This window comes from Onychostoma macrolepis, chromosome 21 (assembly GCF_012432095.1).
Source record: "Onychostoma macrolepis isolate SWU-2019 chromosome 21, ASM1243209v1, whole genome shotgun sequence".
NCBI lineage: Eukaryota > Metazoa > Chordata > Actinopteri > Cypriniformes > Cyprinidae > Onychostoma > Onychostoma macrolepis.
Window position 1 is genome coordinate 879,157 of NC_081175.1, and position 14,525 is coordinate 893,681.

The 14,525-nt window shown below is 39.3% G+C and overlaps 2 protein-coding genes across 6 annotated transcripts in view; both read left to right on the plus strand.

The window, feature by feature from the left end:
• The window catches only part of slc22a21 (solute carrier family 22 member 21), a 53,295-nt gene extending 52,361 nt beyond the window's left edge, over positions 1-934 (plus strand). The window contains exon 10 of the mRNA XM_058758995.1: positions 490-934. Coding sequence (XP_058614978.1) covers positions 490-559 — 70 coding nt within the window. The 3' untranslated portion in view covers positions 560-934. The remainder of the gene's footprint in view (positions 1-489) is intronic.
• A 2,273-nt stretch (positions 935-3,207) lies between these two features.
• LOC131529336 (trichohyalin-like) lies at positions 3,208-9,077 on the plus strand. 5 transcript variants are annotated; one of them, XM_058758992.1, is made up of 10 exons: positions 3,208-6,033; positions 6,142-6,252; positions 6,307-7,609; positions 7,688-7,875; positions 7,949-8,046; positions 8,118-8,275; positions 8,346-8,538; positions 8,608-8,755; positions 8,841-8,913; positions 8,993-9,077. In XM_058758992.1, the coding sequence occupies exons 1-10, from the start codon at positions 5,836-5,838 to the stop codon at positions 9,067-9,069; spliced, it is 2,547 nt and encodes an 848-aa protein (XP_058614975.1). In that variant the 5' UTR covers positions 3,208-5,835; the 3' UTR covers positions 9,070-9,077. The 5 variants fall into 5 exon arrangements, with proteins under 5 accessions (XP_058614975.1, XP_058614976.1, XP_058614974.1 ...); XM_058758993.1 differs by having other exon boundaries at positions 3,208-6,011; positions 6,120-6,252; XM_058758991.1 differs by having other exon boundaries at positions 3,210-6,033; positions 6,142-7,609.
• The last annotated feature ends 5,448 nt before the right edge of the window (positions 9,078-14,525 follow it).

A 14,525-nucleotide genomic window follows, 5' to 3' on the forward strand; every position in this document is an offset into this window, starting at 1 on the left:
ATATGTGCCGATTGGGTGCAGTCGGGTCTGTGTCTTCCCAGCCGGGTTCGGGTCCAACTTTCAAATAATGGTTGGGTCCGCGTCGGGTCCGGGTAGTACATTTAAGGCATTCCTCGGGTCTGCACGGGTTCGGGTCCCACTTTCAAATAAAATACGGGTCCGGGTCGGTTCGGTCTCTTCGGGTTCAGGTACAAATTTTTGGACCTGTGAAGACCTCTACTCCCAAGTAAGACCCCTAATTTCATTGGACATAACGTCGAACCCTACTGACAGAAAGAGGAGCAAGGTTTTTTTCTTTTCTTGGATATAAAGTTGACGTTATGTAGTGTCTTTTGAACTGTAGCAGTGACTGATTTCCACTGATGTGCCAGGTCTGAAGAACTGAAGAAAATAATCTACTTGCCAATTTAGAAATAATGCAAATATTGAGTGGTGATACAAATTGCACACGTTTGTTGTGAAATGTAAATTATTATATATATTTTTCAGATTCAGAAAAAGACATTGCAGTCCAACTGACAGAAAATGTGAAGAGGAGTATGAGTCTGACCACTTGTAATGGACTATAGAAAGAATAAGTATGAAAGATTTAACCCTTCACACCAAGGCTGGAACCTTTCTTGCCATTTGGGGGTTACATTATAATGTAATGGTTATTTTTGGTTCTCAATGTAACTTCAGGATCGCTTGAAAATTAAAGGCAGGTGTGTTTGATTAGACTTGGAGCTGAACTTTGCAGGACAGTTGATCGCCAGGAGCAGGATTGGGCACCCCTGATGTAAAGTAATAAATTTTGGCTTTTGGCACCTGTCAAATATTCTCTCTCTCTCCCCCGCCTCTCTCTCTCAGGATGATGAGCTGTTATTGAGTGGAACAAAATGGTGAAAAATGAAATTAGGGAGATATGTCAAAATAAAGAAGAATTTATTGCAAAGTTTTTTTTATTATTATTATTTTAATAAATGACTCTGTTCTCATCACAATAAAAGGAAAAGGTTTTACCATGTTCAAGTTTATGTCTGAGGATTATAACATTTCCACTTATAATACATTTTCTTATAATAAATAAATTTATTGAAAAGCTATCAAGAAATTCAGGTTTATTAAATTTATTATTCAAATTATTCAAAATTTGCATAAATATATTCTCAATCTTACTCCTAAAATTCAGATTTTTCAAAAAAAAAAAAAAATTAAATCACATTGAAAATTACAAATCACAATAATCAATAAATTCAAAATGACACAATTTTACGAAAATTGAGCAGCTTTCATCCATGGATATTGTTGGTTGTTTAAAATTTCTATTCTAAAAACACTTGTCAGATGTTAAATATTTAAATAACATCATATCACACACTCTTTGACTGTTAAAACTGAAGTGTCATGCTGGTTATTTACCATATGTTTGGCTTCTTGGAACAGTAAAACTTTTTTGGTTTAATGGGTTATTTTGATCATTTTGATGTTACTTGTTGAAGAAAAATTAATTTATATTAATTTCTGTATGATTCTATATGCTTATGAAACATTATGTAGTGGCATGCTTTACTTAGAACTTTTATGAAGTAAGAATGAGATATGGTTTGGGGCCTAAATATAAGAGGACGGAGCTTTAGACGTATGATATAGTAGAGTGGCATCCCATGGCCACAAAAAAAAAAAAAAAGGAACACGACAGAAAAAAGAAACAAGAACGTGGCAGCAGTTGTAAAAATAAAGTATAAAAACATAATTCAATCACGGTAAAGCTTTAAGCATGAAAGGTTCATGGATGTGGGCTAAATTACTTTACAAACATTTGACGTTAAATATCATTCAATGTCTATTTCAATGCGCTGCAGCTTTTTCCACATAGTCTAACACTCTTTTCACATAATTAAATATTCTCTAATCCAACCTGTTACATTTCTTAATTAATAAAATGAACTACTGACTTGTCGACAGCAAGAAGGCAGAGGGAGAACCTGCACCAGCACCACTGACAGATGAAGAGGAGACGGTCAAGTATTGGAAGATTTCTAAAATCCAAAAGTAAAAAGAATAACTTTTGCTTTTGTATTAGGAAATAAAGATGACCAAAAATTTTAAATAATTTAACAGCTGTGGTGGTGTTACGGCTCGTACTACCCCTCCATCTGGCATCCTTCCATTCCATACAGTAATCAGTTTCATTTTCAGAAAGTGAGATGGTGGAGATATGCTTGTCATCAATGCATCCAACCACACTGGAAATTCTGATTATTGGGTTACTTCCAGACGTCACAGAAAGATGTTAAGTGAACGTCATTTATCAGATTAGCCTAATTTAAACCGGTTTTTACACCACTGACATACAGTCCTGTGAAACTCCTCTTTGACGGATTTGTACCCAGGAAAAAATTCTCAGAATGAGTGTGAGAGGGATGCACACTTTCCTTAAAATCTGCATACAGCGGACTTATAATATGTTCTGCATCTCCGATGTTTTAAAGTGCATTTTTCTTATTTTGATAATTATCTTCCAATGGGGTAAGAAATTAAAAATATTCTTCTTTCCATTTGCATTAAGATTATTTTTCTTACCCTAAGGCGGACAATTTTACTTGTTTTATGTAATATGCACTTAAAAGGAAAAATCCCCCAGGAAACAAGACTAAATATAGACCATTTTTCCTATATAAAATGCATATTAAGAATTTTTAGATATTTGTACTTGAAATAAGACAAAAATACTCAGTAAGAAAAGCAATTTTGCATGAATGAATGAATAAGGTATTTAAACTTCCCTAACACTATAAAAAGGGGGAGGAGACAGAAAGAAACTTCGGGTTTACCGAAGAAAACCTGCTCCTGACCAGGTTAGGTTCACAGAGTAAGTTACCACGGCTTGACTTACCCTGCTTTCTCAGGTTTGACAAACCTCCCATTTTGAAACAGAAAACCCAGAGTTTCCCTCATTTCAGGGTTAACATACTCAGAGTTTTCACTTAACCTCCTTTCTGAAACTTCATAACACATTTCACTTCATAATATAGGTGACTACTGTAAAATTTAGACCAATTTACCAATCACACAGAGACCTTTAAAATGATACCAAACATGAAAGGGGAAAAACAACATTCACAAGATATAACACTTGTGGCATATGGATATTCTTGCTTTTGGGGAAGAAGAGTGAGGGAGGAGAGGCAGAGAGGGCAGGGGGGAGAAGGGGGTGGTAAATGATCAAGGAGATACGTTTGGTCAGGGTGGTGGTGTTTGTTCTCTTTGGAGATCTCTTCTACAGATTAGTTTTATGGTTTTATTGCATGGCATCTGTCTTTGCCAGAGTTCCTGAGTTTTGGCCTCAGAATTAATTTTATAAGGAAATAAATTCACTCCTTGCACACCAATGGATGAACCATGGGGAACGCCGTGAGGGACTTTGGATTTCTGTCTGTCACTGGCTTAACACGGTGTAGCTCTCGTGGTTATAGGAAAAAATACACTTTTTGTTATGAGTATGCAGGCGCAGCTCACTTAAAGGTATTATAACCACTTTGCGTCCTCTGAATAAGTTCAGAACTGACGAGTTTGTGTCCGTGGATTCATTAAAATCGGCCAAAGTGTAAATCCTGTTCGATACCTGGTCCCTATTAATGAACGAAGATTTGAAAGTACGGGATTTCCAGAATAATCAAATATCTAAATTAATATACAATCGATATCTGTGATCAGTTTTTAATTAAGAATATTGCCTAAATTTAATGATCACTTGAAATTGGAGTCAGATTGAATGCGGAGCTAGACTAAAATTGAAACTAAATCCAGATAAATTTAGAAGCGCAAGTAAAAGACTGAACATGCATTAAACCTTCGACCAGGCCGCTGGATTCCGCTGTTTGGGCTGGCGGGTGGAACCTTACACATAAAATATTTAGATTATAGTAGTAACTTTTAATTCAAGAATTTCCAAACTGGTTTTAGTAAGCTAGGACAAAGACTCTTTTTTTCCCCGAGCGCCAAAAGCAATCAAAGCTGGTGCACAGAATGTTTCAGTTGAAGAATTTACCTGCTGCATTTGTTTCCAACCATTTTTCCCAGACGTGTCCTGGCCAGGATTTCTACATTGCTTTGATTAAAAGTACCTCGAGAGAGTTTCAAAAACATAAGGAACCGATGTCATACACAACGATCGGTCTGCACACGCAAACAAAGCCAAATCCTAGACCAGGGGTCACCAAACGTGTTCCTGGTGGGCCAGAGTCCTGCAGAGTTTAGCTCCAAAGTTTCAAAAGTTGAGTGCTTTTGAAAGTGAAGTCAAGTTCTTTTAATTGTATAGTGCAGTTCATTCCCCCAGTTTCATTCCCCACTGTTAAAGTGTCAATTCTATTCAACCAGTGTAGTACAAAGGATAAGGCAAAGGCTGAATCGGTAGTGCATGCTACTATAGACCCTTTTTGCCCCGACGTCACGATTACGTCACCGCGCTAGCTGGAGGCAAAACAAATGGAAAACTGGAAGTGGCCCATTCAAACCAGCGCAGATTCGGCTACATAAGGAGCTTAAAATATCATCTTCTTGTGATGTTAGATGCAAGAATCGAAGTAGTACATGCTCCAATTTGAAATTTTACCGCATACCTGCTGCCACTCCCAGACAAAAAACTGACGACAGCTGTGGTTAAACGAGATAAAACGAGCAGACTGGACAGAAACGATCGTCAGAAATGCTTGCGTTTGCAGCACACACTTCTTATCAGAAGAGGTTAAATAAAGTATTGTCTTTTGTTGTTATGGATTATGGTTTGTGTTACGTGTCTAAAGATTTCTTATGCATCTCACAACTATGAAATAATGTCTGTGCATGTGTGTAAAACAACAAACTGACGATTTATATGCTTAATCATCTGTAATATACATTGTTGTGATTGATAGTGGCTGGACTTTCTAAGAACTTAGTAAGAAATAATAATCAAATACAGAAAGTTCAAAATTAATTTCTGGAATTTTTATTTCTAGAAACTATTCACATCTTCCTTAAATGTACTGTATGTAAAGTATTGTAAACTTAATTTACAGGATGTATATACTTTAAAATAACTATTTGGCCATGATACATACATCTTCAATTAATATCCATCACATTGAATGTTTAACTTACTTTTTGTATTTTGGCCCAGTTCACTCTCACATAACGTTAGCTGTAAAAATAGCCTGCTGAAGTTGAAATATGTTCATCTTCGTGACTAGATAGACACAGGTGAGTTTCTCTTTACTACTCGTTAGGTTTCTCTAACGTTATGCGACTCGAGTCACTCAATCGGAGGTAATCCTGTCAGATCGTACATTCATGAGCATAGGGTCGGCCAATCTGACTTTGTCCGTTAAAGTTAATTTATTTAAATAACAATCATGGTCCTGCACAGTGAGTGACCTTACATATGCAGGTAAAATCGGATTTTCTCCAGCCATTGTTAAAAAAACAAGGTAAACAAACTTCATAGCTAACGTTAGTGAAGCAGTCAGTGGAATCTTTCTGCCTCCAGCTAAGCCCCGCCCACAGAAAAACATCACATTGTTTACTAACAGAAAAAGGGTCTATACTAGTTCTTCCATAAATAATTATATGACAGAAATGGTAAAGTTAGTAAGATTTTGTGAATTCAGCTTAAGTTTGTGTCTATATCCATGTTCAAAATAAGAAAGAAGACTTGAACTTTGAGAACCAATGATATATAAACTCCCACTTGTGCAAGTCTGGGGAATCATTACAGTTAACGAAGAGGGAGGAGCTATCATTAATTAGCTGAAATCTGTAGAGTACAAAAAGACCAAAGAGCAGTCTCTCCATTTTGTGACTAGCTATTGAACAATGGCTGGAAGTTGGTGTTTATGTCAGATTTTGGCAGTTTGTGCTTTGTGTCAGATTTTGGCAGTTTGTGCTTTGTGTCATGCTGTTCCTCAGCAGAGTGTTCTGCCCCAGAACCCTCAAGCTCTGATGTTCCAGCAAACTGACCAGCGGTTTCAGAAGCCAGTTCAACAGCAAACGCCAGTTCAACAGCAAACTGACCAGTGGTTTCAGAAGCCAGTTCAACAGCAAACTGACCAGTGGTTTCAGAAGCCAGTTCAACAGCAAACTGACCAGTGGTTTCAGCAGCCAGTTCAACAGCAAACTGAGCAGCAGTTTCAGAAGCTAGTTCAACAAACTGACCAGCGGTTTCAGCAGCCAGTTCAACAGCAAACGCCAGTTCAACAGCAAACTGACCAGCAGTTTCAGAAGCTAGTTCAACAAACTGACCAGCGGTTTCGGCAGCCAGTTCAACAGCAAACGCCAGTTCAACAGCAAACTGACCAGCAGTTTCAGAAGCTAGTTCAACAAACTGACCAGCAGTTTCAGAAGCCAGTTCAACAGCAAACTGACCAGCGGTTTCAGAAGCTAGTTCAACCGCAAACTGACCAGCAGTTTCAGAAGCTAGTTCAACAAACTGACCAGCGGTTTCAGCAGCTAGTTCAACAAACTGACCAGCGGTTTCAGAAGCCAGTTCAACAGCAAACTGACCAGTGGTTTCAGAAGCTAGTTCAACAAACTGACCAGCGGTTTCAGCAGCCAGTTCAACAGCAAACTGACCAGCGGTTTCAGCAGCCAGTTCAACAGCAAACTGACCAGCGGTTTCAGAAGCTAGTTCAGCAAACTGACCAGCGGTTTCAGCAGCCAGTTCAACAGCAAACTGACCAGCAGTTTCAGCAGCCAGTTCAACAGCAAACTGACCAGCAGTTTCAGCAGCTAGTTCAACAAACTGACCAGCGGTTTCAGCAGCCAGTTCAACAGCAAACTGACCAGCGGTTTCAGCAGCTAGTTCAACAAACTGACCAGCGGTTTCAGAAGCCAGTTCAACAGCAAACTGACCAGCGGTTTCAGCAGCTAGTTCAACAAACTGACCAGCGGTTTCAGCAGCCAGTTCAACCGCAAACTGAGCAGCGGTTTCAGAAGCTAGTTCAACAAACTGACCAGCGGTTTCAGCAGCCAGTTCAACAGCAAACTGACCAGCAGTTTCAGAAGCTAGTTCGACAAACTGACCAGCGGTTTCAGCAGCCAGTTCAACAGCAAACTGACCAGCGGTTTCAGAAGCTAGTTCAGCAAACTGACCAGCGGTTTCAGCAGCCAGTTCAACAGCAAACTGACCAGCAGTTTCAGAAGCTAGTTCGACAAACTGACCAGCGGTTTCAGCAGCCAGTTCAACAGCAAACTGACCAGCGGTTTCAGCAGCCAGTTCAACAGCAAACTGACCAGCGCTTTCAGCAGCCAGTTCAACAGCAAACTGACCAGCGCTTTCAGCAGCCAGTTCAACAGCAAACTGACCAGCGCTTTCAGCAGCCAGTTCAACGGCAAACTGACCAGCGGTTTCAGCGGCCATTTCAACGGCAAACTGACCAGCGGTTTCAGCGGCCAGTTCAACAGCAAACTGACCAGCGGTTTCCTCAGCAGTTTCAGCTTCAGAAGCCAGTGGCGCAGGCAGAGCCCCTTGATAAATGTGTTGTAGGTGATTATGAGCAGATCCAATGCGGACAACCTGAGATCAGTGGTGCTGAGTGTGACGCAATCAACTGCTGCTTCAACGGACAGCAGTGTTACTATGGGAGAGCAGGTAAGTGTTCTCGGTCTTATTCGGTTGATGGTAAACAGATTCTCAGAATTAACCTTCTCTTGTACCTTTTTGTTCCAGTGACTGTCCAGTGTATTAGAGATGGTCAGTTTGTGGTAGTGGTGTCTAGAGACATTACTCTGCCTCGACTGAGTCTGGATTCGGTTCGTCTACTGGGTGGAAACGACCCACCTTGCGGTCCTGTGGAGTCCACACCTTCTTTTGCTATATACCAGTTTCCTGTGACCGCATGTGGCACGAGCATGATGGTGAGCAGCTGCTTCTGGTGTTATTCTGCTTTGCTCATGATGGACTGGATGCTAACACTGTTCCTATTCACAGGAGGATGGTGGATATGTGGTGTATGAGAACAGAATGACCTCCTCATATGAAGTAGGGACTGGACCGTTCGGTGCCATCACAAGGGACAGTCACTTTGAGTAAGTGATCTATGACATGGAGTGAATTTTAATCTCTGATAAATGCTACAAGCTCACCGTCTGTTGTCCAGGCTTCTCTTCCAGTGTAGGTACTCTGGAACTTCCGTTGAAGCTCTGGTTGTGGAGGTCAACTCTGTTCCTCCACCTCCACCAGTAGCTGCTCCTGGACCTCTCAGGGTGGAGCTCAGACTGGCCAATGGCCAATGTGTCACCAAAGGCTGTGCTGAAGGTAAGGTCTTGTCCTGTGTCTTCCTAAAGCCTTTCAAACTTGAGTCTGGTTAAACCCCAGTGTTCCTCAGGGGATGAGGCCTACACGTCCTACTACAGTGACTCTGATTATCCTGTCACAAAAGTCCTGCGAGAGCCTGTGTATGTTGAGGTGCGCATTATGGAGAGGACTGACCCCAACATTTTCCTGATACTGGGACATTGTTGGGCGACTTCAACCCCCAGTCCACTCAGTCTCCCCCAGTGGGACCTTCTGATCGATGGGTGAGCGTAATGCCAATCTTTATCCAGTTAGTCTGCTGACAGACACTTTCTAACCTCTTTCCTTTTCAGATGCCCTTACCAGGATGACCGTTATCTGACCACACTGGTTCCAGTGACTGGCTCATCTGGTCTTCAGTTCCCAGCCCACTACAAGCGCTTTGTTGTGAAGATGTTCACATTTGTAGATCCATCCTCACTGGCTCCTCTGCAGGAAACTGTATGCTCTCTAGCTCTTCCTGAACCCTTAATATTACACTTAATTCTTAAATGGATTCTATGGCTTAACTCTTTTCCCCCCTCAGATCTTCATCCACTGCAGTACAGCGGTGTGTCATCCCTCTTCTGGCTCCTGTGAGCAAAGCTGCACCAGGAAGAGTGAGTACTTGCTGTAACTTAACTTAATGAAACGAGTGTTTTTGAAATGCCCCTCACGCTTTTACAACTTCTCCTGCAGGTAGAGACACTCATGCCAAGACCATCTCGAGTGGGCAGATGGTGGTTTCTAGTGGAAAAGTTACTCTGGTCATGTGAATTCAGTGATTTTAATAAACCATGTAACTTCAAGATACTTGTTTCTCTGGCTTTTGTTAGCTGAGTCTCAAACACTGTTTATAGTTTTGTTTAAAGGGACCCTCTACTAAACTGGTGCTCCGTTTGCTTTAAGGTCTCCCATTCTCACCAACAAAGTGACATCTTGCTAAAGCTGAGCATCTACAAAACTTAATTTGGCCAACTGCTTGTTAAGCTCCAATGGCAGACCTAGGACCCACCACTCAAATGATCAAAATGCCTTATGAAATTAAAGGCTATGACCGAGTGCTATATGGATTTCTCTGGCCAGTGTTAACCCATTCCTGCTTCCTGGCTAGTTTGCAGTGATGGTCAGTCATGACCAATGTTCCCTCTAAGCCGTGCACTTCTGTGCAGAAGTTACAGCTTTACTTCACAGGAATAAATAACACTTTAAAGCATATTAAAATAAACTTAATTTAAATTGTAATATTTTTCTGAAAAATATTTATCAATTAGATACTGATGAGCATAAGGAACTTTACTGATTCCAAACTTTTGAATGACATTGTATTATACTGTAAAAATGTTTTCTCAGGTAACGTAAAATGTACATGTAGTTACATCAAGGGTCAAATCAAATAAATGGCAAATTTAAACATGTTTTTGTGTGCACGCTGTACAGGTCTGGTGTAAGAAAAAAAATATTAGAGGGAACATTGATCATGACCAATAAAACCGATCTGGAGAAGCGATCTCCAATGAAGGCAAACAACACCACCCTGATCAAACTTATCTCCATGATCTTTTACGACCCCCTGCCTCTGACTCTCCTCCTTCGCTCTTCTTCCCCAAAAGCAAGAATATCCATATGCCACAAGTGTTATATCTTGTGAATGTTGTTTTTCCCCTTTCATGTTTGGTATCATTTTAAAGGTCTCTGTGCGATTGGGTAAATTTCTCAATTTCACTGTAGTCACTTGTATTATGAGAAATATTGAAAACTTAAGTTAACTTTGTACTTCTGTAATTTTAGTCTAGCTCCGTGTTCAATCTGACTTCAATTCCAAGTGATCGTTAAATTTAGACAATATAATTAAAAACTGATCACAGACATCAATTGTATATTAATTTAGATATTTGATTATTCTGGAAATCCCATACTTTAAATTCTTCGTTCATTAGGGACCAGGTATCGCACAGGAATTACACTTCGACCGATAGTGAATCCATGGACACAAACTCGTCAGTTCTGAACTTATTCAGAGGGTGCAGAGTGGTTATAACTGCGCCTGCATACTTTCCTATATATTATTTTTGGAAACACTTTATTTTGATGGTCCCTTTTGAACATTCTGTTGACACTAAGTAATGTTGCAACTACATGTCAACAAACTCTCATAAGAGTATTAGTAGACTGTCTGCTTCATATCTACTAACTCCTTGTGCTGGTCTCCCGACAGATATTCTATTGACTATAAGTAACTTTGCAAGAACGTGTCAACTTAATCTAACCCTAACCCTACCAGTCAACTAATACACTACTAACACTCTAATGAGAGTCAGGAGAAATGTAGGTGCGACATTACTTATAGTCAATAGAATGTGTTAAAGGGACCATCGAAATAAAGTGAAACCCTATTTTTCCTATAACCACGAGAGCTAAACCGTGTTAAGCCAGCGACAGTCAGAAATCCAAAGTCTCCTTCATGGTGTTCCCCGTGGTTCATCCATTGGTGCTTTGGTATGATCTGTCCTGAACGCAAATTTGCGGAAATACCACTACACATTAATCTACTGGAAAAATGATTTGTGAAGAGATCAGAATAAGTCAAAAATAACATTTTATTATCAGTCAGGTAAATATGTATTAATTATGCCAATTGCATAGCCAATTCAAAGATGTCAAATCATATCAATACAAAACATCAAATTCTCAAAGATTAATCTAAGAGTAAAAGATGCATACCAGACCCTAGAACAGGGGTCACCAGACACGTGTTTTGTCACTTCCCTTATATACCCAGATAATATAGACAAAGAAATCTTCAAATCAGTTGTAAAAACATAAAAGACCTTTTGGTTTTTTGGTTCCCGTGCTCCAGGGGTGTAGAATTAGGGGGGGACGCAAGGGACGTGTCCCTGCCAATATCCAGCAACTGCCAAACTGTCCCTGGCAATAATTTTGAATATATGTATATGTTTTTGTAATTTCAGACGCATCAGAAAGGTCATACCATTGACATATACCTAAGAAGTTAAAGTAAATACGTTAGAAAACTGCGCGCTTTCAAGGACGCGCATTTAATACAAGGGCGGAATAGTCGCACGCCGGACAAGGAGAGCAGCGCAGCATTTAGAACAACTCACATGGATTGCACCCAATTCAAGACAGCAGTCTAAAACAGTTCATATAAAAGCCCACTTCAGGAATTAACAAAGGTGCACCGATGAGTTTGAAGTACGGTGTTTGACAAAACAGAGCAAATGGAAAGAGAAAGCGCGACCTATGGCTCTTATTAGATACAGACAGAAAGACAAATGTTGTGCGGAAAGATACACAATCTCCAGCCTAGGATAAAGTCATTATGAACATTAACAATAATTTGGGACAAATATAATAAGATTTTATGGTAAACTACATAAGTGGCACTCTGTGGTGCAGCAGGATTTGGAACATGCATCCTGAGTCATCTTTAACTTTAAATTAATGATGTTCAACTGTTTGTGTTGGGTTTATGTCCCCACCAATGTCAGAAACAAACCTACGCCCTTGGTAATAATTGTCACATGGCCTATCAAGCCATTTCCCATTATAATCCATGCAAACACAAAGTTCCTTTCCACCACTGTTGTCTGGCTCATGATGCCAATTTCTGAAATCTCTCTGTCCTTCCTGATAGAAATCATTGTCTTCCAGTGACCATCTCCAGATGTTCTTCAGCACACCATCATACAGTCCAATCCAGGCTGAGCCGCTGTAACTCCCATTAACTGTGTTAATCAGCCTGTTCATTTCCTCCATGTTATCAATGGTGGCCAGGGGTGTATTCCAGAATGCATGGTTAACTTACCGTCAGATAAACCCTGAACTCTCGGTTGATTAACCCCAAACCTTGCTTACTTGAGGTATGTGGTTCCAAAAATGCGTCCGGGAGTAAGTTAATTCAACTCAGAGTATGTTCCTGGTTAAGACTCAAGACATTCTCAACAGAGCGACGAATCGACGAGTCACTATGGAAACGGACGCTAAGAATAAGCGCGCCATACTGCTTCTTTCTTCTTCTTCTGTTCAAAGGTCATGTAGGGCTTATGCTTAGTGCATATCGCCACCTATTTGATGGTTTTGCAATCATTTTTATTTTTTTTCCATTTAATCTTTAATCCTTGATAATAAGAATTATATTATTTGTTTGATGCTAATTATATATTACGTTATATCAGATATGTATTTTTATTATAGAAATACATTATAGAAAATGCCGATCCATGTGTGAGATGATAATATAAAATGTAACATATATATATATATATACATATACATACATATACATATATATATACATATATATATATATATACATATATATATATATATATATACATATATATATACATATATATATATATATATATATATACATATATATATATATATATATATATATATATATATACATATATATATATACATATATATACATATATATACATATATATATATATACATATATATATATACATATATATATATATATATATACATATATATATATATATATATATATATATACATATATATATATATATACATATATACATATACATATACATATACATATATATACATATACATATACATATATATATATATAGGCTAATAAGTAAAATATAATAACATATAACCACAGCCATATCACCCTGCAGCCCAAGACTGGTTGCCCATGGAAGCTAAGCAGGGTTGAGCTGGTCAGTACCTGGATGGGAGACCTCCTGGGAAAACTAGGTTGCTGTTGGAAGAGGTGATAGTGAGGCCAGCAGGGGGTGCTCACCCTGTGGTCTGTGTGGGTCCTAACGCCCCAGTATAGTGACAGGGACACTATACTGTAAAAAAGCACCGTCTTTCGGATGAGACGTTAAACCGAGGTCCTGACTCTCTGTGGTCATTAAAAGTCCCATGACACTCATCGTAAAGAGTAGGGGTGTAACCCCAGCGTCCTGGCCAAATTCCCTCCTCTGGCCCTTGTCAATCCCCCCCCCCCCATGATTGTAAAGCGCTTTGGGTGTACACAATAAAGCGCTATATAAATGCGTCATTCATTCATTCATATTACAGCAATATATAGGCTAACCTTATTTATTACTTATATTAGTGCTTTATCATTAAAATAGCATACAGCTATATATATACAGTATATATATATATATATATATATATATATAGTAGGCTATGTACATAACTGTATTGTAATAATATATAATATCATGCGCTATCTGTCATGCCCACTGAAGGCTCGTCAGTAGATCATACATGCTCTGATAGCGCTGAAGTGAACTAACCCTGGAACAGAAGCTGCTCCGGAGCAGGTTATCTTCAGAGAGCAAGTTGCTATGGTTACTTACATACCCTGAAAGTAACCTCCAATTTTGGAACCGAAAGCTGAGGTTATCTGCTCACTTATCCTCAAACATACCCGGGTATGTCACATAACCTGCTTTTGGGAATACACCCCAGATCAGTGTAATTCTGTCTGCAGTATCTCTGAGCTTCAGTCCAGGTCTTAGACTCATTCACAAAGTGATACTCACGGGATGATGTCAAAGATGAAACTGTGGGGAAAAGTGTAAAATTGTAGCTTTTAAGAGAAATTTTAGTTTGATAACAACAAGACATCTACTCACAGCTGTAGAAAAGAACAAGACAACTTGTACCATTTCAATTAATGTAATTTAATGGATTACATTTCCCAGAGACTCTAAATGAGACTGCAGTACAGGATCCTGCAACATTATCTGGCCGTCCTGTCCTCCAGTTACTGAATGAAGAGTTGCTCTGATCTGACCAAGTTCTGGTTCTGTACAGTCCGATCCAAACAGAGAAAGGATATTGTAATAATGACTGAACTTTGAAGTTTTCAGTCTCATTCCTGATACTGACGAGGTCTGTGTGATGTTCTCTGCAGTAACTTTGAGCTTCAGTCCAGGGGCCCGTTTCAATAAGGAGGTTCAACCAACTCTAAATTTAAACTTGAACTCAGAGTTGACTTACTCTGAGATGGGAAACTCTGGGTTTTCGGTTACAGAACAGCTGAACTGAGTTAGTTTACTCAACTCTAAGTAGGTTGACTCTGAGTTAAGCGCGTGCACCACGACTATGAAAAGTCATGATCAGTGGAGCATCGAAATTACGATTCACCATGGCAAAAGCTTCCGCCAAAAAGACGTCAGCGTGCGTACTTCCGTCAATGCGTAACTTT

What these genes read in the sequence shown, in the direction of transcription:
- LOC131529336 (XM_058758994.1), top strand. Translation starts at nt 5,836, where the DNA reads ATGGCTGGAAGTTGGTGTTTATGTCAGATTTTGGCAGTTTGTGCTTTG. An exon ending in ACAAGGGACAGTCACTTTGA is followed by an intron (nt 8,047 to 8,117) that starts GTAAGTGATCTA and finishes TCTGTTGTCCAG; the next exon opens with GCTTCTCTTCCAGTGTAGGT. An exon ending in GCAAAGCTGCACCAGGAAGA is followed by an intron (nt 8,914 to 8,992) that starts GTGAGTACTTGC and finishes CTTCTCCTGCAG; the next exon opens with GTAGAGACACTCATGCCAAG.